This window comes from Pan troglodytes, chromosome 9 (genome assembly GCF_028858775.2).
Source record: "Pan troglodytes isolate AG18354 chromosome 9, NHGRI_mPanTro3-v2.0_pri, whole genome shotgun sequence".
Taxonomy (NCBI): domain Eukaryota; kingdom Metazoa; phylum Chordata; class Mammalia; order Primates; family Hominidae; genus Pan; species Pan troglodytes.
This window is the reverse complement of record NC_072407.2, coordinates 76,236,059-76,262,206: the sequence shown is the minus strand read 5'-3', so window position 1 is coordinate 76,262,206 and position 26,148 is coordinate 76,236,059. Positions and strand designations below refer to the sequence as shown.

The 26,148-nt window shown below is 37.0% G+C and overlaps 1 protein-coding gene across 4 annotated transcripts in view; it reads right to left on the bottom strand.

Moving 5' to 3' along the window:
* The window catches only part of PPME1 (protein phosphatase methylesterase 1), an 83,147-nt gene that overhangs the window by 25,566 nt on the left and 31,433 nt on the right, over positions 1-26,148 (bottom strand). For all 4 annotated transcript variants that reach the window (XM_001174909.6, XM_009423749.4, XM_009423748.5 and 1 more), the window contains exons 2-5: positions 25,306-25,399; positions 24,684-24,776; positions 6,748-6,805; positions 3,861-3,912 (exon numbers count right to left, since the gene is read on the bottom strand). In XM_001174909.6, the coding sequence (XP_001174909.1) occupies positions 3,861-3,912; positions 6,748-6,805; positions 24,684-24,776; positions 25,306-25,399 (297 nt within the window). The remainder of the gene's footprint in view (positions 1-3,860; positions 3,913-6,747; positions 6,806-24,683; positions 24,777-25,305; positions 25,400-26,148) is intronic.

Here is a 26,148-nt window from a genome sequence, read left to right as displayed (position 1 = left end):
CATACAACAACTGCAGGAGTGAATAGGGTAGCCTCGGCAATTGTAGACAATCTGAATGGGAGATAGGGAGGCCACCAAACTTTGTAAGTGAAAACAAATAGTTTAATATTCGTTCGACTTAAATTTAAGATTAAGACAGAAAGTGAAGCAGTTCAGGCAGTCATCCAAAGCGATAACAAATAGTTAAGACGAAAAGTCCAAGCTTCTTTGACACCAGTGCTGCTTCTATAGTAACACAAAATTCTCTCTGGGAGACAAAATGATATGAAGGAAAGAAAAGAGAACTAATACTTATTCAGTGCTTCTTTTTCAGTTGTGCTCTAAACTTTCTTATAACATCACCTAACGTAATCCTTCAGCAGCCCTGTCTAGAAGGTTCTGTATTAATCAATTAATCTCACTGGGTCTATAAAAATATTATTGCATTTTCTCACTGGGTCTATAAAAATATTATTGCATTTCTACCAAGTAAAAAGAGCTGCAGATTCTTGCTACCTCACTGAAACATATTTTCAATGTTTCAACGAGTTAACCAATTTATGCTAGTGTTCCACTACTGGAACACTAAGCATGTGGGAGTTATTTATATCCTACTGCCCAAGGTCATCACCAAGTTCTGATTGCAAAAATTCAAAAAATTGCAACCTCAGGCATAAATGGTAAAGCCATCTCCCCTTGGCATAGGGTAGTGTGAATTCAGAGTAATTTCATGAAGTCAAAACCATGATGCCTTTGCTCAGAGGCCACTGGAAAATATCAGGAACAAAGATTCGATAATATGTGGTCTTTAGAGTAGTAACACAGAGGAAATTATTATACATACAGTTTCTAAAAAATAAAACAGGTAGTATTCCAAAGCTAATTCTGCATATTAAAATAACAGACCAGAAAAAATTATATGCTCAATTAATTAATCTAAAACAATATTGGATACAATTTTGGGGGCGAACTGTTTTTTTTTTTTTTTAAAGAAAAGACTAAAGTTTAAAACATGTTTATATTAAATATCAACATGTAATTTCCAGAATAATTCTTGAACAATTCCAAGAAACTTTCGGTTGGTAACAGATAAATAATGAGTAAAATAAAAGGATGCTACGGACGATTATCTAAGTCCAAGTCACCTTAAAATACACATTAACTGAATTGAAGGGGTTCTGCAGTATCTGCCTCATGCACAAAGGTAGAGAGGTCTGAAACACACCAACTGAACATCGTGTCTGAGCTTAAGAAAGGCATATTTACCCAGGTAGAAGGTAGTTACGATCAATCACTTGATCATCTACCACCAAGAGAAATTTATTGTTATTAAAATCAAGCACAGCATTCAGTCAACAAGTACCTTACTTGAGATAAGTCCTGAAAATCCAGAGAAATACAATAAAGATGAAGTAGCAAGGGTTACCTACAAATCTAGACTGTAACTGGATGTATTACAATTTTGGTGGATGCTTTTTAAAGGGATTCTGTCATATTTTAATGCTAGGTTAATTTTCTGAGAAGCATTACTGTGTATCACAGAAATTGGAATATCAGAATGACCCAAGCTCAAATTCTGGCTTTTTCACATACTTTCTTAGGTAGTATTTAGGTTCTGCAGTTGATAATAAGTATGCCCATTTTGAGATTTTTTTTTTCCACAGTAACTGAATTCAGAAATCACACAAATGTTTTACTGCTTGGATAATTTCGGCAAGAATCCAATTTGTTCGCCCTTTTGATTCTTGGTCATCATCTTCATCTACTGTGGATGATTTTTACCATTAAAAAATTTTTTGGTGCCAGTTATCAACTTACTACCTCAATTCCAATTCATCCTTCATTGCCTACTCTACAAAAATAGATGTGAGGCCTGTAAATATTTTACTCTTGCCAGTAGGCATGATATTAAGCTATGTTAATGGAGGGTGCTAGAGAAACACAGAACTTCCCCCAGTATCCAACTCCTGCCAATTCCTGCACAATTCCTCCAGCACAAGTGGCTTCTCCAGTACTCTAGCCCTCCCCAACCCAGTGTTTTTGTAGCCAAGTGCCTCTGGTGAGATACCTCCCCACGAATAGCTTTCCCTATACCCTAGAGGGCAGAATTCTGTCAGGTTCCAAAAGGGCAGATTTTCAGCAAGTTCTAACCTTCAGTAAACCATGGTCGTGCATTCTCCAACAAGGTCTGGATCTCAACCCTGGGTGTACTCCCTCAGCCCAAGGGAGTAGTGGCTGCTCCTTATATCTGCTATTCCTATATTATTAAGAGTTTTTGTTACTTCTTACTACCAATCGCTCATTCCAATCCCCTGTTATAGTGAATAATTCTTTATATTCAACTTTACTTATTCAAATTACTACATGGTTTCTCTTTCCTGATGAGCCCCAGACTGAAACATTATTATTTAGTCCATGTTTCCTTAAGGTTCTCAATCAATTCTTCAATTTCCTCTAAAATGTCAACCAAGCTATCATCATCAATTTGTCTGACTGCCTGGACACTCAGATGATGTATTTCACTTTTTTGTTAAAAGTTAAGAAACCCTTTACTTCCTTAAAAATCATTCACAAATCTTCCTATAGGTATCACTAACAGCCTTGACTGTTTGAGGATATATTGCTCTCATATTAATGAAGGCAGTAGGAATAATTGGAGGAACAGATTCTTACCTCTCTTTTCATACTTTTTAAGGCATATGTTCATTGAGTGGAATGATATTCATACTATACACATTATTTCTTTCTCTCTCTCTCTGCCAAGGACTATAGTTGAATGACCATAAATTCAATCTACTGACTGTGTGACTTCATACAGTTATTCAACCTATATGAGCCAGTTTCCTCATCTGTAAAAGGGTATATCTGTATTACAGAGTTAATAATGAGGATTAATTTCAATAAATGATTACACAAAATAAGTTAATGATTTATTATTAATAAATGCTTAGTTTATACTTTAATGAAAGTTGGCAGATAAAAAGTACACAAATAACACCTACCATAATAATAAAACAATTATCTCCAGGTAGACAGTGAAAAAATAATAATATTAAAATTGTTGCCACATCAGTTTGGGCTCTGAAGGAAAATGTTTATTCTTAAATTAAAGCTGCTAAAGTAAAAGAGGGCAAGATATTTTTGGCCAAAGTGACCAAATACCTGAGAGAGTACGTATTAAAGCAGAGTGGCTAGAAGAATCCTATTTATGCTATAGGTCAGTGATTCCCAAACAACAGTCATTGAACTGGCTCCATCAGATTCCTACACAGAGCTTTACCAAAATATAAATGCCCAGACTCCACTGCTAGAAGTAGGTCTGGGGTAGGGTCAAGTCATCTGTATGTCTAGTAACTTCTCAAGTGATTCTGATGAGTGAGCAGTTTTAAGAGCCACTGTACATGTTACATTCATTTTTTACTTTAGGCCCAGGGTATAACTGTCATTTTTTAATATCATGATCTCATCTTTCTATGACATAAGACGAAGAATGTACGCAGGATACCTGAAGGAGATACTCTCAAGGCCTCTTGCATACAACTACTTTTCCAAGCGTGAGTCCATGATAGGTACCCAGATTCAATGCAATTCCATCAACAGAAGAAAACTTTTCAAAAGCCTTCACAAACTAAACTGTGCCTTGAAGAATTTTCATGTGCTTTATATGATGACCATTGCATTGGACATACCAAGAAAGACGCAGGTTTCTTTCAAGATTAAATAGTAAGGAGAAACCAGAAGTAGAGGAGAGAGAAAAGAAGTAAAATTTTCCTTGTGGTAATTATTCCCCAACAATCTCATCAGGAAAGTGATAAAGTTATAGTACTATTTATAATAGTGATGGGAGACAGGCAATGTATAAGAAATATTTGGTTACTTACTTTGCCATTGTTTCTGCAGACAGATCTTCAGGATTCTTGACCTTTGTTTCACCTAAAATGAAAATATTTAAAAAATAAAATTCCCACAGACAGGAATTATAAAAGCAGAGGTATTCTCTTTTAAAAATATCATCTTTGGACAATGGATTAGGGACTTCACAATTTTACACAATGAGTTTAGCAAGGATTTTCTTCAGAAAAATCTTTATAGTTATCCTAAGAAGGATAATTACAGTAGCCTAGCAAAGATTTATCCACATTCCTTATACATCAGCATAAGAATTTGAAGTTCTGGCCAGGGCAATTAGGCAGGAGAAGGAAATAAAGGGTATTCAATTAGGAAAAGAGGAAGTCAAACTGTCCCTGTTTGCAGACGACATGATTGTATATCTAGAAAACCCCACTGTCTCAGCCCAAAATCTCCTTAAGCTGATAAGCAACTTCAGCAAAGTCTCAGGATACAAAATCAATGTACAAAAATCACAAGCATTCTTATACTCCAATAACAGACAAACAGAGAGCCAAATCATGAGTGAACTCCCATTCACAATTGCTTCAAAGAGAATAAAATACTTAGGAATCCAACTTACAAGGGATGTGAAGGACCTCTTCAAGGATAACTACAAACCACTGCTCAAGGAAATAAAGGAGGATACAAACAAATGGAAGAACATTCCATGCTCATGGGTAGGAAGAATCAATATCGTGAAAATGGCCATACTGCCCAAGGTAATTTACAGATTCAATGCCATCCCCATCAAGCTACCAATGACTTTCTTCACAGAATTGGAAAAAACTACTTTAAAGTTCATATGGAACCAAAAAAGAGCCCGCATCGCCAAGTCAATCCTAAGCCAAAAGAACAAAGCTGGAGGCATCACACTACCTGACTTCAAACTATACTACAAGGCTACAGTAACCAAAACAGCATGGTACTGGTACCAAAACAGAGACATAGATCAATGGAACAGAACAGAGCCCTCAGAAATATCGCCGCATATCTATAACTATCTGATCTTTGACAAACCTGAGAAAAACAAGCAATGGGGAAAGGATTCCCTATTTAATAAATGGTGCTGGGAAAACTGGCTAGCCATATGTAGAAAGCTGAAACTGGATCCCTTCCTTACACCTTATACAAAAATCAATTCAAGATGCATTAAAGACTTAAACGTTAGACCTAAAACCATAAAAACCCTAGAAGAAAACCTAGGCATCACCATTCAGGATGTAGGCATGGGCAAGGACTTCATGACTAAAACAACAAAAGCAATGGCAACAAAAGCCAAAATTGACAAATGGGATCTAATTAAACTAAAGAGCTTCGGCACAGCAAAAGAAACTACCATCAGAGTGAACAGGCAACCTACAAAATGGGAGAAAATTTTCGCAACTTACCCATCTGACAAAGGGCTAATATCCAGAATCTACAATGAACTCAAACAAATTTACAAGAAAAAAACAAACAACCCCATCAAAAAGTGGGCGAAGGACATGAACAGACACTTCTCAAAAGAAGATATTTATGCAGCCAAAAAACACATGAAAAAATGCTCATCATCACTGGCCATCAGAGAAATGCAAATCAAAACCACAATGAGATACCATCTCACACCAGTTAGAATGGCAATCATTAAAAAGTCAGGAAACAGGTGCTGGAGAGGATGTGGAGAAATAGGAACACTTTTACACTGTTGGTGGGACTGTAAACTAGTTCAACCATTGTGGAAGTCAGTGTGGCGATTCCTCAGGGATCTAGAACTAGAAATACCATTTGACCCAGCCATCCCATTACTGGGTATATACCCAAAGGACTATAAATCTTGCTGCTATAAAGACACATGCACATGTATGTTTATTGCGGCATTATTCACAATAGCAAAGACTTGGAACCAACCCAAATGTCCAACAATGATAGACTGGATTAAGAAAATGTGGCACATATACACCATGGAATACTATGCAGCCATAAAAAATGATGAGTTCATGTCCTTTGTAGGGACATGGATGAAATTGGAAATCATCATTCTCAGTAAACTATCACAAGCACAAAAAACCAAACACCGCATATTCTCACTCATAGGTGGGAATTGAACAATGAGATCACATGGACACAGGAAGGGGAATATCACACTCTGGGGACTGTGGTGGGGTGAGGGGAGGGGGGAGGGATAGCATTGGGAGATATACCTAATGCTAGATGACGAGTTAGTGGGTGCAGCGCACCAGCATGGCACATGTATACATATGTAACTAACCTGCACAATGTGCACATGTACCCTAAAACTTAAAAGTATAATAAAAAAAAAATTAAAAAAAAAAAAAGAATTTGACTTTAAAGGACATTTTCTTAGCTTAACACATATAAAATACAAAAATAAATATTATACATAAAACTTTAATATATACACACACACACACATTTGTAAAGACTAGAAGCTAGGACTTCCTTCAAAATGCCCAAATCGAGCTGGGCGCAGTGGCTCACACCTGTAATGCTAGCACTCTGGGAGGCTGAGGTGGATGGATCACTTGAGGTCAAGAGTTTGATATCAGCCCGGCCAACATGGTGAAACCCTGTCTCTACTAAAAATACAAAAATTAGCTGGGCATGGTGGCGCATACCTGTAATCCCAGCTACTGGGGAGACTGAGGCAGGAGAACTGCTTGAACCCAGGAGGCAGAGGTTGCAGTGAGCTGAGATTGTGCCACTGCACCCCAGCCTGGGCGACAGAATGAGACTCCATCTCCAACGACAACAACAAAAAGCTCAAATGGAATAGACCAGGTTATTTTATGGCCACGTTGAAATTTCTAATAGTTACGACTATTCAAAGGGGCTTGATGACTATAATCCAGTTAATGGCTAATTAAGAACTTTACTCACCATGACTTCGCAGATCCAAAGCTACAATCCTACACTGAACTCTACTAATAATCGCTGCCTAGGAGAAAAAGGAAAAGTAGTTAAGACACATCTAGGATAACAAATTTCACCCAATTCCCAATGATAACTTTGTAAAATGAACTGCCATCAGAATTCAAAGGACCCAAAAGAATCAAAAGACTTTCTAGTTTTAAGCAAAATGAAAGAATGATAATTTTCTACTAGTTTTGCCATATATTGTGGTTCTGTCCCAACTTCAAAATATGGCTTTCTCTACCTAAATCCCTCTTTCAATCTTAATTCTTCCTATCCTTTCTTGACACACACAGTTAAGAGCCTTTAGACAATGACCCTCTGAGCTCTGGTTTTCATCTATATTCCTTGGATATCTTTTCCTTACTCTGGAGAGAGAATCCCTTAGATAAGGACGGTGAGTCAGTTTATATCTTGGCTCAGGACATCACAGAAACATGACAATCAAATCATGAAATTTGCTGAAAGTAGCAGAAGTCATGGCATCTACTAAAGATTCACTTAAGACAGATACTGCAGAACATACCAGCTTGTGTACCTATTAAAAATTTATTGAAAAAAATCATAATATCATGGGGGAGGTACAATTTTAGAGGGTGAAAAAAATCTGAAATAATTGGGGATCTTCTTCCTAAACTGGATTCTTTGACAATAATATATCACAATTAGGGCTAGCAAATGTCACCAAATGTTAACTTTTAAGAATAAAATAAGAGAACTGTCTAGTCTAGCCGTCACATTTTATGAATGAGAAAACTGAGGCCAAGAGAAAGAAAATTATTTGCCCAGGGTCACATAACAAATTAGGAGTAAAAACAGAACTAGACCCAAGGTAAGTTACCAATATAAAAGTCAACATAAATCACAAAACAAGTCAGATTCTTAAGTCATATTTTTAAAATCCCCTAGAAAATCAAGTCTGATTCTATTTCTATTATTCTAATGAATACCTTTTAAAGGCAACAATGGAATGAAATTCTACTATACTTTGCTGTTTGTTCCTGAAAGCTATTTGCTAATTTACAGGAGTTATTTAGTGACAGTAAAGCCTTCAATGACAAAAACAAATCCCTATGTTAGAAATAAAATTAAGTGGAAAAGATAGTATGAATTTGCTTGATTGCTCTAGATAAAAGAATAGAACCAGGTTTACAAAACAGAAACAAAATATATATTTGAAATTCCAACCTTTAACTTGAAAGCAATGATTTACAATCATAGGTGCCTGTCAGAAAATCACTACAAATATTAAAAACAAAATTTTCATTTATTTATTTAACAAATCTTTCTAATAAAAATCTGGCACCAATGGAGTAATTGGGTTACAGGAGGGAAAAATACTGGCAATACTCCTGCTCTCATGATATCTACATTCTACTATGGTGGAAGAAGACTAGAAAAAAATAAATGAGCAAAGTAAATTCACAGACTAACACATGCTTTAAAGATAATCAAAAAGTCAGAGCAGATCTATGGTAGCTACTCCAGATCTTGTCACAAATAGTACAACTTTGCTACTTCTGAAATGGATGAGTGGAAAGCAGCTATTTAAGAACTAGACTTAACCAACCATTTTCTCACTAGAATATTATGGTGTTTAGCAATAACTGCAACAATAGCAGTAGGAGCTAATGTCTACTAAATCTATGTGCCAGTCAGCAATCGAAGTGCTTCAGATGAATTACCTAACTTTCTCCTCACAACTCTTTACTACTTAGACATAATTTTCAGCATTTTACAGATAAGGGCATTTTACAGAGAGATTAAGTAACTTGCCCAAGGCTAAATAGCTAATAAGTGACAAAGCCAATTTTCAAATCCAAGCTGCCTGGTTCCAGGTGGTTTTCAACCCTGGCTACGTAACAGAATCAATCACCTAAATACTACCGCCCAGGGGCAAACCCACCAGAAATTCTGATTCAAGTGAACTGGGTTAGGGGCCAAAGTTATTTACACATTTTCGACTTCTCCAGGTGATTCTAATGTATACCCAAAATGAAGGCCCACTATCCTAACCCGAGACTAGAGAACAGAGACAAGATTGGAAGTAAGAACTGGGCAGTAATAACATGCTTCTGTATCACTTTATAATCTCACCAGATTATCTCAGATAATCTCATATTATCTTCTTAAGAAGTCGGCTGGGAAAATATTAGCACAGTTTTTTTGGCGAACAAAACAGGTTCTTAGAGGTTTATCAGGTATTGGTGAAAGTGTGGAGAAATAGGTATCCCCATAAATATATGATATCCTCAAACTTAATTTTGGCCAATTTGATAAGTAAAAAGTGGTATTGTTTTTTAAAAAATTTGGTGGGTACATAGTAAGGGTATACATTTGTGGAGTACATTAGATATTCTGATACAGGCAAACAATGCATAACCATCACATCGGGCAAATGAGGTAGCCATCACTTTAAGCATTTATCCTTTCTTCGTGTTGAAAACAATCTAACTATACCCTTTTAGCTATTTTAAAATACACAGTAAACTATTGTTGACTGTAGTCACCCTGTTGTGCCATCAAATACAAGATCTTATTCATTCTATTTAAATATTTTTGTACTCATTAACCATCCCCAATTATCCTCCACCTCCCACCTCCCTCTCCCCATCCACTACTCTTCCCAGCCTCTGGTAACCATCCTACTCTCCATCTCCATGAGTTCAATTGTTTTAATTTTTAGCTCCCATAAGTAAGTGAGAACATGTGAATTTTTTCTGTGCCTGGCTTATTTCACTTACTGTAATGACCTCCAGTTCCATCCATGTTCTTGCAAATGACAGAGATCTCATTCTTTTTTATAACCAAATAGTACTCCTTTGTGTATATGTACCACATTTTCCTTATCCATTCATCTACTGATAGACACTGGTTGCTTCCAAATCTTGGCTATTGTAAATAGTGCTGTAATAAACATGGGAGTGTAGTATCTCTTCGATGTACTGATTTCCTTTCCTTTGGCTATATACATAGTAGCGGGATTGCTGCATTATATGGTAGTTCTATTTTTAGTTAGTTTTTTTTTTTTTTTAAGGAATCAACAAACTGTTCTCCATAGTGGCTTTACTAATTTACATTCTCACCAACAGTGTATGAAGGTTCCCTTTCCTCCACATCCTCACCAGCATTTGTTATTGCCTGTCTTTTGCATAAAAGCCATTTTAACTGGGGTGAGATGATACCTCATTATAGTTTTCATTTCCATTTCTCTGGTGATCAGTGATGTTGAGCACCTTTTCATATGCATGTCTGCCATATGAATATATTCCTTTGAGAAATATCTATTCAGATCTTTTGCCCATTTTAAAATTAGATTATTAGATTTTTTCCTATAGAGTTGTTGAGCTCCTTATATATTCTGGTTATTAATCCCTTGTCAGATGGATAGTTTGCAAATATTTTCTCCCATTCTGTGGGTTGTTTCTTCACTTTGTTGTTTCCTTTGCTGTGCAGAAGCCTTTTAACTTGACATGATCACATTTGTCCATTTTTGCTTTGGTTACCTGTGCTTGTTGGGTATTACTCAAAAAAAATCTTTCCACAGTCCAATGTCCTGGAGAGTTTTCTCAATGTTTTCTTTTAGTACTTTCATAGTTTGAGTCTTTAATTCATTTTTATTGATTTTTGTGTATGGCAAGAGATAGGGGTTTAGTTTCATTCTTCTGTATATGGATATCCAGTTTTCCCAGCATGATTTATTGAAGAAATTGTCCTTGCCCCAACATGTGTTCTTAGCACCTCTGTTGAAAATGAGTTCACTGTAGATGTATGGATTTGTTTCTGGGTTCTCTATTCTGTTCCATTGGTCTATGTGTCTGTCTTTATAGCAGTACCATGCTGCTCTGGTTGTTATAACCCTGTGGTATAATCTGAAGTCAGGTAATGTTATTCCTCCAGTTTTGTTCTTTTCTATCAGGATAGCTTTGGCTATTCTGGGTCTTCTGTGGTTCTATAGAAATTTCAAAATTGTTCCATTTTTTTGAAGAATATCATTGGTATTTTTGATAGGATTGTGTTGCATCTGTAGATTGTTTTGGGTGCTATGGACACTTTAACAATGTTGATTCTTCCAATCCATGAACATGGAATATCTTTCTCTTTTTTGTGTCCTCTTCAATTTCTTTCCTCAGTGTTTTATACATTTCATTGTATTTCACTTCTTTGGTTAATTCCTAGGTATTTTATTTGTAGCTACTGTAAATAGGGTTACTTTCTTGATTTTTCAGATTGTTTGCTGTTGGCATATAAGAATGCTGCTAATTTTTGTACATCAATTTTGTATCCTGTAACTTTATTAAATTGATCAGTTCTAACAGTTTTTTGGTGGAGTCTTTAGGATTTTCTAAATATAAGTTCATATCATCTGCAAAACAGGATAATTTACTTTTTCCTTTCCAATTTTTTCTCTTGTCTGATTGCTCTAGCTAAGACTTCCAATAATATGTTGAATAACAGTGATGAAAGTGAGTATCCTTGCCATTTTCCAGATCTTACAAGAAAGCTTTCAACTTTTCATTTATCATCCTTTTAGTATGATACAAGCTGTGGGTCTATTGTATATGGCTTTTATTGTGTTACATTCCTTCTATACTCAGTTTAAGTTTTTTTTTTTTATCATGAAGGGATGTTGAATTTTATCAAATGCTTTTCCAGCATCAATTGAAATGATCATATGGTTTTTGTCCTTCATTCTGTTGATATGATGTATCACACTGATTGATTTGCATATGCTGAACCATCCTCACATCCTAGAATAAATCCCACTTGATCATAATGAATAATCTTTTTCCTTTTTTTTTTTTTTTTTGAGACGGAGTCTTGCTGTGTCACCCAGGATAGAGGGCAGCGGCATGATCCTGGCTTACTGCAACCTCCATTTCCCAGGTTCAGGCAATCCTCCCACCTCTGCCTCTTGAGTAGCTGGAACAAGAAGTGCGCGCCAACATGTCTGGCTAATTTTTGTATTTTTAGAAGAGACGGGGTTTCACCACGTTGGCCAGGCTGATCTTGAACTCCTGACCTCAAGTGATCCACCCACCTCAGCCTCTCAAAGTGCTGGGATTACAGGCACGAGCCACTGTGCCCAGCCTGAATAATCTTTGTAATGTGTTGCTGAATTTGGTTTGCTAGTATTTTGCTGATGATTTCTGCATCAATGTTCATCAGGGATATTGGCCTGTAGTGTTTTTGTTTTTGTCTGTCTGGTTTTGGTATTAGGGTAACTAGCCTCGCAGAAGGAGTCTGGAAGTATTCCCTCCTCCTCTATTTTTCGGAATAGTTTGAGTAGGACTGGTGTTCTTTCTTTTTTAAATGTTTGGTAAAATTCAGCAGTGAAGCCATCAGGTCCCATTTTTCTTTACTGGGAGACTTTTATTACAGCTTAGATTTCATTACTTGTTATTGGTCTGTTCAAGGTTTTGGATTTCTTCATGGTTCAACCTTCGTAGGTTGTATGTGTCTAGAAATGTATCCATTTCTTCTAGATTTTCCAACTTATTGGCATATAGTTGCTCATAGTATCCTCTAGTAATCCTTTGAATTTCTGCAGTATCAGGTGCAATGCCTCCTTTTTCATCTGATTTTATTTATTTGGGTCTTCTTTCTTTTTTCTTAGTCTAGCTAAAGGTTTGCCAATTTCATGTTTCAAAAACCAACTTTTTATTTTGTTGATCTTTTCTACTTTTTTGTTTTGATTTAATTTATTTCTGCTCTGATCTTTATTTTTCTTGTCTCCTACTAATTTTGCGTTTGGTTCGTTCTTGCTCTTCTAATTCTTTAGGATGCATCGTTGGGTTGGTTATTTGAGGGTTTTCTACATTCTTGATGTAGGCTCTTATAGCTATAAACTTTCCTTTTAGTATGGCTTTCACTGTATCTCACAGGCTTTGGTATGTTGTGTTTCCATTATCATTTGTTGCAAGAAATTTTAAAATTTCCATCTTAATTTCATTGGCCCACTGGTCATTTAGGAGCATACTGTTTATTTTCTATGTGTTTGTATAGTATCCAAAATTCCTCCTCTTATTGATTACTAGTTTTATTTCATTGTGGTCAGAAAATATACTTGATATAATTTCAGTTTTTTGAATGTTATCCAAGACTTGTTTTGTGACCTAACATGGTCCATCCTTGAGAACGATCCATGTGTTGAGGAGAAGAATGTGTATTCTGCAGCTGTTGGATGAAGTGTTCTGTAGGTAATTATTAAGTCCATTTGATATATAGTGCAGATTAGGTAAATTTTTCTATCTCGATTATCTGTCCAACACTGAAAGTGGGGTATTGAAGTCTCCAGCTCTTATTGTATTGGGTGGGGCCCATCTCTCCCTCTTCAGCTCTAATAATATTTGCTTTACCTATTTGGGTGCTCCAGTGTTGGGTGCATATATATGTATAACTGTTATATCCTCTTGCTGAATTGACCCCCTTATCATTATATAATGACTTTTGCCTCTTTTTATAGTTTTTGTCTTGAAATCTATTTTGTCTGATATACATATAGCTACTCCCACTTTTTAGTTTGCATCAGCATGGAATATCTTTGTCCCTCACTTTATTTTCAGTCTACATGTGTCTTTACAGATAAAGAGTGTTTCTAGTAGGCAACAGGTCAGTGGGTCTTGTTTTTGTATCCATTCAGCCACTCCACATCTTTTGATTGGCGAGTTTAGTCTATTTACATTCAATGTTATTATTAATAAGGACTTATTCCTGCAACTTTGTTTTCTGGTTGTTTTGTGGTCTTCTCTTCTTTCCTGTCTTTCTTTAGTGCAGGTGATTTTCTCTGGTGGTATGTTTAAATATCTTGCTTTTTATTTTTTGTGTATCTGTTTGTTATGTTTTTGGTTTGAGTTTGCTTGCAAATAGTATCATAACCCATTATTGTAAAGTGGTGACAATTTAAAACTGATTTCATAAACAAACTAACAAACAGCATAGAGAAAACCAATAAAAACTCTACATTTTAACTTCAGCACTCCACTTTTTAATTTTTGTTGTCTCTACTTCTTTTCTTTTTTCTAAGACAGGGTCTCAAGTTGCCTAGACTTGAGTGCAGTGGTGTGATCTCAGCTCACTACAACCACTGCCTCCCAGCTCAAGCAATCCTCCCACATCAGCCTCCCAAGTAGCTGGGTCTACAGGCACACACCACTACACTTGGTCAATTTTTTGTTGTAGAGATGTGGTCTCACCGTGTTGTCCAGGCTGGTCTCAAATTCCTGGGCTCAAGCAATCTGTCCACCTCGGCCTCCCAAAGTGCAGGATTACAGGTGTGAGCCACCATGCCCAACCTATTTATAGCTATTGTTTCTATTTATATATTATTGTACTGTTTGTCTTGAAAAGTTGTCATAGTTAATATTTTTGATTGGTTCCTCTTTTAGTCTTTCTACTCAAGATATGAGTTGTTTACACACAACAATTACAATGTTATTCTGTGTTTTTCTGTGTACTTATCAATGAGTTTTGTACCTTCAGATGATTTCTTAGTGTTCATTAATGTCCTTTTCTTTCAGATGCAAGAACTACCTTCAGCATTTCTTGTAAGTCTGGTGTTGATGAAATCCTCCAGCTTTTGTGTGTCTGGGAAAGTCTTTATTCTTTTACATGTTTGAAGGATATTTTGACTGGATATACTATTTTAGCATAAAAGTTTTTTTTTTTCCTTCAGCATTTTAAATATGTTATGCCACTCTCCCCTGGCCTGTAAGGTTTTCACTGAGAAGTCTGCTTCCAGATGTACTGGAGTTCCATTGTATATTATTTGTTTCTTTTCTCTTTCTGCTTTTAGAATTCTTTATCTTTGACCTTTGGGAGTTTGATTATTAAATGCCTTGAGGTAGTCTTATTTGGGTTAAATCTGCTTGGTGTTCTATAACCTTCTTGTATTTGAATACTGATATGTTTCTCTAGGTTTGGGAAGTTCTGTTATTAACTCTTTGAATAAATTTTATATGCCAATCTCTCTACCTCCTCTTTAAGACCACTAACTCTTAAATTTGCCCTTTTGAGGCTATTTTCTATTGTAGGTGTGCTGCATTGTTTTTGTATTCTTTTTCTTTTGTCTCCTTTGTGTATATTCAAACAACCTGTCTTCAAGCTAATTCTTACTTCTGCCTCACCAAATATGTTAAGAGACTCTGATGCATTCTTTATTATGTCAATTGCATTTTTCAACTCCAGAATTTGTTCTTTTTAATTATTTCAATTGCTTTGTTAAATTTATCTATAGATAAATTTTCTGAATTCCTTCTCTGTTATCTCAAATTTTGTTGAGTTTCCTCAAAACAGCTATTTTGAATTCTGTCTGAAAGGTCACATATCTCTGTCTCTCTGGGATTGGTCACTGGTGCCTTATTTAGTTCATGTGGTGAAGTCATGTTTTCCTAGACAGTCTTGATGTTTGTGAATATTGATCAGTGACTGGGCATTGAAGAGTTAGGTATTTATTGTAGTCTTTGTAGTCTGGGCTTGTTTGTACCAATTCTTCCTGCGAAAGCTTTCCAGGTATTCAAAGAAACTTGGGTATTGTCATCTAAGTTTTTGGTCACTGCAGCCATAGCTGCATTAGGGGGCACCCCAAGCACCTAGCTCTTGCAGACTCACAGAGGTACTATTTTGGTGGTGTTGGATAAGATCCAGAAGAATTCTCTGGATTACCAGACAGAGATTCTTACACTCTTCCTTTATTTTCTCCCAAATAAATGGGGTCTCTCTCTGTGCTGAGCTTCCTGGAGCTGGGGGTGGAGTGACACAAGTACCCCTGTGGCCACCAGCACTAGGACTGTGCTGGGTCAGACCTGAAGCCATCACAACACTGGGACTCAGCCAAGGCCTACAGTAACAACTGCCTGGCTACCTGTGTTCACTCAAGGCCCTAGGGCTCCATAATCAGCAGGTAGCAAAGCCAGCCAGGCTTCTGTCCTTCCCTTCAGGGCAGTGGGTTGCCCCTGGTCCCAGGTGAGTCCAGAGATGCCATCCAGGAGCCAGGGCTTGGAATTGGAAACCTTAGGAATCTACCTGGTGCTCTACTATACTGCAGCTGAGCTGGCATCCAAGTCACAAGACAAAGTCCTTCCTACTCTTCCCTATCCTTTCCACAAGTATAGTCTCTCCCCATGGCTACAACTACCCCAGGCCCATGGCAAGTACTGCCTGGCTACCACCAGTGTTTATTCATGGCCTAAGGGCTCTTCAGTCAGCTTATGGTGAATGCTGTTAGGCCTGGGACTGCCTCTTCAGGGCAGTGGTCCCCTCTGGCCCAGGGTAGGTCCAGAAATGCTGTCCAAGAGCCAAGGCCTGGAATTGGGAACGCCAAGAGTCCACCTGGTGCTCTACCCCATTGGTACCTAACTGCAACATGAAGTCTTTACTCTTCCCTGTCCTTTTCTCAATCAGAAAGAGTCCTTCCTCATAGCCACCACAGCTGGGAATGTGTTGGGTCACACTTGAAGCCAGCACATCTCTGAGTCTTACCTCAGGACCACGGCAAATACTGTCTGAATACTGTTGCTGATTATTCAGGACCCAAGGGCTCTTTAGTCAGCAGGTGATGAATCCTGCCAGGACTGGGTCCTTCCCTTCAGGGAAGCAGGCTCCTTTCTAGCTCAGTATGTGTCATGCTGTCTGGGAATTAGGGCCTGGAATGGGCCTTGGTACTCTGCCTGGTGCCTTATCCTACTATAGCTGAGCTGGTATCCAAGTTGCAAGATAAAGTCCTCTTTACTCTTTCCTCTCCTCTCTTCAAGCAGAAGGAAGGAGTCTCTCCCAGAGCTGCAAGCTGCTCCACCTGAGGTTGGGGGAGAGGTGGCGTAAGCACTCCCCTGGCTGCCCCTGGTGTCTCACAAGGTTATGTGCTGCTCAAGTCCACTGGCTCCAACACCAGCACAGCACCAGGACTTGCCCAAGAATTGCAGTCCTTGTGGCCTAGTCTGCTTTTCAAGTTATTTAGGACCCCAGGACCCTTTAGCTTGGGTGGCAAGGCTTTCCAGAACTCAAATTCAGAACACTGGAATGGGTAATTCGCCTCTGGCTAAGGCTGGTCTAAATCCTCCCTCTGTGGAAACTTACTGAGTCCTGCCCAGTGTTGCTTTCCACTGTGACAGGGCAGCACTGAGTTCCAATGCAAAGTCACACAATCACTGTGCTCTCCCTCCCACAAGCACACAGATTCTCTCTCCGTTCCACACAACCACTGCCAGCAGATTGGGAAGGGGTGATGTCAGTAATTCAAGACTGTCGTTTCTATCCTCTTCAGTGTCTCTTTAAGTGATATGAAGATAAATCTAGGTACTGTGATCATTCACCTGATTTTTGGTTCTTATGAAGTTTCTTTTTTGTGTGGACATTTGTTCAATTTGGTGTTCCTGTGGGGAGGACGATAAGTGGAGGCTTCTATTTCACCATCTTGCTCTGCCGCCCCTCTCAAAAGTGTTATTCTTTTATTTCACTTTATATTTTGCTAATTAATAGTAAGGTAGTCCCATTTTTATAAATTTATCTATTATCTCTATTTCTTCTTCTGTCAACTAACACTTCTTATCTCTTGCCCATTTTTCTTCTGGATTGTCTTTCTTCTTACCGCTTTGTAGTTTTTTCTTCTTTTTAATATAACAAAAATATTAACCCTTTGCCTATAGTTTGTTTTGCACATATATGAAATATTTTTTATCTAGCACATAGCTTGTGTTTTAACTTTACGGTATTTTGTCTAGAAGTTTTTGTTTTGGTAAACTCAAATTAATCTTTTATTTATGGCTTTCACTTCTTTTGGCTAAGTTTAAGAAGGCCTGCCTTAAGGTCGTATCTGAATTTTCTTATGATTTGTTATTTAAATTCATTTGTGTTGTTTAATCCATTTGCATTGTTATTTTCATTGTGTATTAAATTCCTTTTTATACATGGGCTTATTTCTTTATTCTTTCTACCAATACCATACTATTAACTGATAGACTTTTAGATTATGTTTTGGTATCTGAAAGACCAGATTGCTCTTTTTTTTGCTCTTTTTCAAAATTATCTTGGTTATTCCTAGGCATTTATTATTCTGTGTGAATTTCAGTTTGTTTAATTAACTCTCATGAAAAAATCCCACTGGGATCTTAGCCAGTTTAGCTAGATTCATACAGGAACATAACTTATTTCCATATTCAGATTTTCCTTTAAATCCTTCTGTGACATTTTATTGTTTTCTTCATAAATGTCTTACATTTAAAAAATAAGGTCTATTCCCAAGTATTTTACATTTTGTTGCTTTTATGAATAGGATTTTTCCTATTACATTTCCAGATCTGCTAAGTGCTAATTTTAGAAAAAACAGATTTTTTAAACATCAACTTTGTAAACTACTGCTTAACTAGTAGTTTGTCAGTTGATTTTGTAGAGAGAGAATATCTTCACATAATAATTGTTCTAGCTATTTTTTTCAAATATTTAAAACTTGTTTTTTTGTATTGTTTGACTAGAAACTCCAGTATAACACTGAAAATTGCACCCTTACTGTCTTAGTCCATTTATGCTGCTATAAAGAAATATTGGAGCCTGAGTAATTTATAAGGAAAAGAAGTTTATTTGGGTCACAGTTCTGCAAGCTGTATAAGAAGTACGGCACCAGCATCTGGTCCTGCTGCTGAGTGCATCAGGCTGCTTCCACTCATGGTGGAAGGCTAAGGGTAGCTGGCAGGTGCAAAGGTCATGTGATAAAAGTGGAAGCAGAAAGAGAGGGGGGAGATGTCAGATCTTGTTAAATAACTCTTGGAAGTAGGAGAGTAAGAACTCACTCATTACCATGAGAACGGCACCAAGCCATTCATGAAGGATCCACTCCCATGACCTAAACACTTCCCATTAGGCCTCACCTCCAACATTAGGGATCAAATTTCAACTGAGATTTAGAGTGGCCAAATATCCAAAACACAGCACTTGTCTTATCCCTGAGTTTAAAAGGAATGTGTCAATGTGTCTGTTTTACCACTAAGTATGATATTCATGCAATTTTCTAGTTTCTGTATGAATTTTATAATCTTTAGGAAGTTTTTCATCTATTCCTAGTGGCCAAGAGTTTTCAACATGAAGGGACATTATAGTTTATCAAGTCCTTTTTGGGGCATCAAGTGAGGTAAGAGGTGAATCATACTGATAAGATTTTCTAATGCTGAGACATTCTTGCATTCCTTGAACAAAACCTACCTGGTCACAGTGTATTATTATTTTACCACACTATCAATCTGCTGTTATTTTCCTTAGGATTAGGTGAATGAGCAAGTGAATATTTACTTATGTATGTATAAATGAGATGGGGTCTTGCTCTGTCACCCAGGCTGGAGTGCAGTAGCACGATCTTGGCTCACTATAACCTCGAACTCCTGGGCTCAAGCACTCCTCCCACCTTAGCTCCCCAAGTAACTGAGACTATAGGTATGTGCCACTATGCCCCACTTCTGTATCTATTTTATAAGAGAGACTGGCTTAGTTTTCCTGTATTATCATTGCCTGGTTTTGGTATCAGACTAATAATACCTTCATAAATCAAATAGCTTCAAACAGTATTATCCTAAGTAGTTTTTTACATGGTAGAAAATGTAAATGAACTTCTTCATTTTTGAGAGAAATTAATACTCCATAAGATGTCAAATATTTAGAATTGAGTAATATAAGAATAGCCTTCTAACTAGTCTCCCTGCCTCCACTGTGGTTTCCTGCCCAATCAATCATCTATACTAGTATTTTGATTTTTCTAAAGCTCTTCAATAGCTTCCTATTGCCTGAAACAGTGGTACTCAATTACAATCAGGTAAATGTGTATCAAGATACTTAACTCACCAGAACTTTACAGTGTGAATGTGTGTCAAGCAAAACATGCTTTCCATACTCCCTAATTTTGACATGCCTAAAATATGCTTAATGTGGATGTGCGTGGGGTAAATGTTGTGTTTAAAAATAGCTCCCATGGCCAGACACAGTAGCTCATGCCTGTAAACCCAGCACTTTGAGAGGCTGAGGCAGGAGGATTGCTTGAGGCCAGGTGTTCAAGACCAACCTGGGCAATATAGCGGGATTCCCTCTCTATAAAAAATAAAAATAGCTAGTGTGGCAGTGCGCACCTGTGGTCCCAGCTATTCAGGAGGCTGAAGTGGGAAGATCACTTGAGCCCAGGAGGTCAAGGTTGCAGTGAGCCAGGATTGCATCACTGTACTCCAGCCTGGGTGACAGAGTGAGACCCTGTATCAAAAACAAAAGCAAACAAACAAAAATAGCCCCCTCTACTGTTACCCAGAAGTAAAAGGAAACTAAAGGTACAATTACCTAGCTAGGTATACAAGGCCCTTCTATAATTTTGCTCCAGTGATCTCTCTAGTCACTTCTTTCCCTGCTCTCCACCCTCATCATATATTATACAACTACAACCTCAACTCTATTCAAACTATAGCCAAGCTACTTATAATTTCCAAAACATACTTCACTGTTACACTCTTCAATGCCTTTGTGCTTACCTTTTCTTGGCATGCCTTCCCTACTAATCCAACTTCTATTTGGTCTTAAAAACCATTTCAGATGTCCTCTCTTATGAAACTTTCCTTGTAGTCCCCTCATCTACCACAAGTTAATCATTCCTTCCTCTGCATTACCTTTGTATCTTGCTGCAAACTCATTTAACAACTGAGTGCTTATGAGTCAAGTACTTTACCAAGAACCTTACATCTTTTGTTGAATTTTCACAACCACTCTATTAACTAGGAGGTATTATACCCATCTATCTAAAATTCAGATAAATTAAGCTGCTTTGACATTCAAAACCTAATCTGAGATAAAAATTTCTTAAAATGTTTGCTGTATTTTTTGTATACATGTGCCATTTCCATTTTTCTTACCTTCCCTATTAGATTTAAACATCGTAAGAACAGGAAGATGGAACATATGTTTAATTCTCCACTGTATCCACAGCACCTGTACAATGCCTGGTACACAGCAGAGGTTTAGTAAGTATTTGCTGATTGGCTGATCTTATTAAAGTCTCTTTTTTTTTTTTTTTTTTTCTTGAGACAGAGTCTCACTCTGTCGCCAGCATGGAGTGCAGTGGCACGATCTCGACTCACTGCAACCTCTGTCCCCCGTGTTCAAGCGTTTCTCCTGCCTCAGCTTCCCTAGTAGCTGGGACTACTGGTGTGTGCCACCATGCCCAGCTAATTTTTGTATTTTTAGTAAAGATGGGGTTTCACCATGTTGGCCAGGATTGTCTCGATCTCCTGACCTTGTGATCTGCCCGCTTCGGCCTCCCAAAGTGCTGGGATTACAGGCATGAGCCACCATGCCGGACCCTGAAGTTTAATTTTTTGAATCTTAGTGACTCAGCACAAAGCTTGGGATATAGAATATACTCAGTAAATATTTGCTGAAATCAATTGAATTAACTAGAAGAAGAAATAGGAATCAGCAGACACTCAGGTTCAATTCTTGGCTTCAATCAATACACACTTATCTGGTCCCAGATTCTTCAGAGGTACCAAAGCTGAAAACCATTGGAGGCTGGCAAAATCTAGCCTGCTGCAGCTGCATGTGCTAATGAGATCCCACTGTTCCTCTCATCTCTCTTCTGGCTCAGCCAAACTTCAGTTTCTGCTTCATTCTGGATTCTCCCACAGCAGCTAGGTGGTCTGTTATACCTAGTACTTGCTGATGGGAGAAGGCTACAGAAGCCATATATTATTACCCATTATATATGATAAACTTGACTACTGTAGCAGCAACTACAATCACTAACTTATTGAATATAAACAAGGAATAAAAGGTTCAAAAATTAATTTTCTAGATATTTAAAGACTATCCTTTAAAACAACATAATTTTCTTCTAATAGTTATATCCCTTTGATAGTTCCACAAAAGTGGTTACAGATAAAAGTTTCCCAAGTGCTTTACGTTGTTTGTTTGTTTTTGTTACTAAAGCCAAGGTATAAATGGTTTCTCTTCATACATAATAGAACTTCTGGTGAATCTGGATTTGGGGGATTTTCCCTCCCAAACCACAAAACATTTAGATGGAAAAGGAGTTCTACTCAGGATCAAGGATTTTATAGAATTATGGACAAGAAGGAACTTGGAAGAATACATTCACAATTAAATCCTTTCAGTGAAATGATGCTTGCTTTTCCTCTGCAGAGGACCTGGGTTGCTTTGTAATAGTCCTAATCTTTAGAATTTCTGCCTATGTGTGTCAAAATAGGTCTCTATAGTTTCTGCCCTGAATCTTTCCTCTTAGGTGGCATAAAAGCAGTCTTCAAAGAAATATGCACACTGGAGTCAGAACAAGTATGAGTTTTCATGCTGTCATTGGCTCTCTAACTTCTCTAAATTTCAGTCCTTATCTGCCTAATCTCATAGTATTACAGAAAAATTAAATGGGATAATCCACTTAAGCACTTAGCATAGTACCTGGCACAGAGTAAATGTTTAAAAGATGTGGCTGGTTTTTTTCTTATTGAAGGGCAGGCTTGGCGGCTCACGCCTGTAATTCTCAGCACTTTGCAAGGCTGAGGGAGGAAGACTACTTGAGGCCAGGAGTTTGACACCACCCTGGGGAACACAGTGAGACCCTGTCTCTACAAAAAAATTAAAAATTAGCTGGGAGTGGTGGTGCATACCTGTAGTCCTAGCTACTTGGGAGGCTGAGGTGGGAGGATCACTTGAGCCCAGGAGTTGAGGTTGTAGTGAGCTATGATTGTGCCACTGTACACTATCCTGGGTGATAGACTGAGATCCTGTCTTAAAAATACATAAATAAAATACAACTGAAAACAAATATTATACCTCCCAAGTCTTTCTTTTCTTCAGGCAAACCCCTTTCAGTTCCTTTAATTGTTCCTTAAATGCTATTGTTTAAAGTATTCTAATCTTGATTGCTCTTCTCTAGACAAGTTTCAGTTTGCCAAACTTGTCAGATCCAGAAGTGAATATGACCTTTTTCCTTGAAAATAGTTTCCAGTAAAAGAAAAAAAACAGTCTTTAAATTATGAAAGTAATAAACATTTAACTGAAAACCTAGAAAATAGAAAGATGGAAGAAAATTACTCATAAGCCTAGGAGTTCATGTCCAGCCTGGGCAACATAGCAAGATTCCATCTCTTAAAAAATAAATACATACATAAAATTCTTCAAGCATACAATATGTGCTAGGCATAATAAGCCATGGAATTTGCCTCCAAAAAATTTTGCAATCTATTTGCGAAGTAAATGACTAAAGCTACGATTTGAAATGTGGCTAGCCCAAACGGAGATGTGCTGTAAGTATAAAATTTTTAAATTTACAGTATAAAAATAGATGTAAATATCTCAATAATAATTTTTATATTGATTAGGTAATCAATATAATTACTTCAACATGTTGAAGTGATATTGTGGATACAATAGTTAAATACATATACATTAAAATTAATTTATTGTTTCTTTTTATCTATTTAAAGTGTCTACTAAGAAATTTAAAATGACATATGTGGTTTGCACTCTATTTCTATTGGACAGTACTGGTCCAGAGACATGACAGAGCCTGGTACTTATGGACAAGTCACACAATTTATCCTAGAGTAAGAGAAAAAAGTAGCAAACAAGACAAGGGCCAAATCATTTAATAGTGGTTGAATATGTGCCTATGTTTAAAGAACTGTTTCAAGCCATTTGGGAAACAAAAAAGTGTAACACATTATCCCTATTTTCAAGGAATTCATGATCTAAAAGAAGAGACAAGATGAGATTTAAACTTAACCCCAATAATCCCCACTGCCAGGAACAAAGTGCTATGTTCAGGGACTTCCTCAACTCCACAGCCATCTGGCTCCAGGTACCTAGTGCTGCATTCCCACTTGCTCTCATTTTCTGTCCTTCAGGCTCTCTAGTGGTAAATAGAGGATGCATATCTGCTTGACACACACACGAGATGACAACTTCATTTTAAACACAGATGTTGCTAGTATCTTCCTTAGCAGTATCTCTCCTTGCACATGGGCTGTCCCACCCCAGAGTCAAAGGTATTAGGAAGATCTATAATTGACAGCATTCACACAGACACATATCTTCTACTCTAGACCACAGTATCATTAGCCAAATATTATTTACTTCCTTGTAGCTAACAAGCACCATTAAAATATAAAGAATCATTTCAAAAAGGAAGAAACATTTTCCAAGTTCTTATGAGATATCTCCATGTGCAAAGTATTACATAGGCTCTATATGGGAGACAAAGTGATAGACATTATCTAAAGCACCTAAATAAAATGTCTGGTTCTCTACACAAAATGAAGAGTTAGGCTAGTCAAAGAAGTAAACAATAATTGCACTATGGAAGTTTACACAAATTGGGTTATTCTTGTCATATCCCATTAAAACAGAGTTGAGAGGCCAGGGAGAAAAAGCACTCAGGGCACATAACATTGCTGCAAGAATGTAAGTAATTCTCTGCAAGCCTGGCTGCTGAAACTCCCTGCTAAAATATGAAACCAGTTTTATCTAATAGCTACTGAAACAAGCTGCTGTGACTCTAAGACTAGTTTTACTCACCGCAGTTACTTATCAATCAGAACTTGCCAGCTTCCAAACTCTTTAACATTTTTAAATTTTTCTTTCACATTTTCCATCACTCCCTATTATCTTTTCTTTTTCTCCCCAAACCTTTACTAGTGCCAATTAACTTTCTCAAAGAACAATACATAACATTTCTCCTTTTTATAAAACCTCCAACCTTCTCTTTGTTCTTCAGACATACTGAAGAACATACCACCCAGTCTGTGTGTATGCCTGGAATAGCAATTCCTGCTTCCCAAATAGAATGTGTTAACTTCCAAGATTTGTCCCTATACTTTCATTAGTTCAAAAGTGCTAACATTAACTTGTACTATCAACAACCTACTTACCGTGAACACAGCCCAAGAAAGGGCAGAATGACCTCCTCCATGCAGAAGGAGGAGGACTGGACCCTCTGAACCACTCTTGTAGACTCGAAAAGTGTATGAATAGTTAAAGATAAAACATCTATGTTTTTGCTCACTAAAGTTTTTCATTATTTAATCATAGTAATACCGCTAGAAACTTACATGCAAAACTGCAGACTGCCAAATGTAAGAGATATAAGCAGACTTTTCTGAGACACTAACCCTCTGTTTGAAGCATGAAGCCTGTGTGACCATTTTGTTCAATGAAAAAAAAAAAAATTCCCTTTGCCCTCATGAGCACATAACCCCTGGATTCTAGAAATGAAACTAGTTCAACTCACTTGACTCATGAAACCTTCCCCTGGGCCCCTAAGACAGTATATCAGTTTCAAGAATTTAATTCTTAATCCCTTCTCCATGCATTAGAGAATTACAGCCAAGAAAGATATTGGCATGGACTTCCAGGCAATATTCCATAAAGAACAAGTGAGGAATAAGGTGAAATAAGTAGCAGGAATAAAGAACATTTTAGAAACTACACAAGTCTTTTAACTTAGACAACATCATAAGCTCACTAAAGAATAAGCCATTTTGCAAAGGATATATCCTTGCCAGTTTCATTCTCTACTTCTACATCTTCCATGGACTCAAAATACTGACTCCAAGGAACAGGGGAAAAGTCTCGCTTTCTTCCAGGGCTGAGGAAAAAAAAGAGAGAGACATTTCAGAAAAATTATGCATAAAGAGATAAAATCTTGGTCAATAAACGCTAAATGTAAGTCAGTAATGAAAACAGCAAAGGTATTTTCTCTTAAAGATATAAAGAGTTCATCACAAAGTATCATATTAAAAATGTATTTAATGTATTGTATTACATAATAATGTAAATGCATTTAAATAAGTATTTTAAAATGTATTTAAATCCAAACATAGACTTAAGAGTAAAAATTTTAGGATTTTTCAAAATTCATTAGTATATTTTAATCACAAATAAATTCTGTGTTCATATACACACAAAACCTGCTAGTTTTTCACCTTGCTCTTGGCTGTAGGCTCATTTCCATCCTCCCAACTGACTTTAATATCATTCCTACCTCAGTCAACAGTCAATAGTCTTGGTCACTATCACTCCTTTACACATTTAATTCTCCATACTCTTTCATGCTTCCTTGTCATTCCCAATCAATATACAACCTCCATGGAAGGCAAACTGGCAATATCAATACCTTCAACTTACAGCAATTTATCTGAACAATTGCTCACACAGAAGTGAAATGACTTAAGTATTCAATGAAACATCGTTTGTAATAGAGAAAAGTTGGAAAAAATCTAATATCCATCAATAGGGGACCGATGAAAATAAATTGTAGTATATAGAAAAATACTAGTTAACTGTAAAAATGAACAAATATATTAATAAAAATCTTTATATATGAATATATAATTC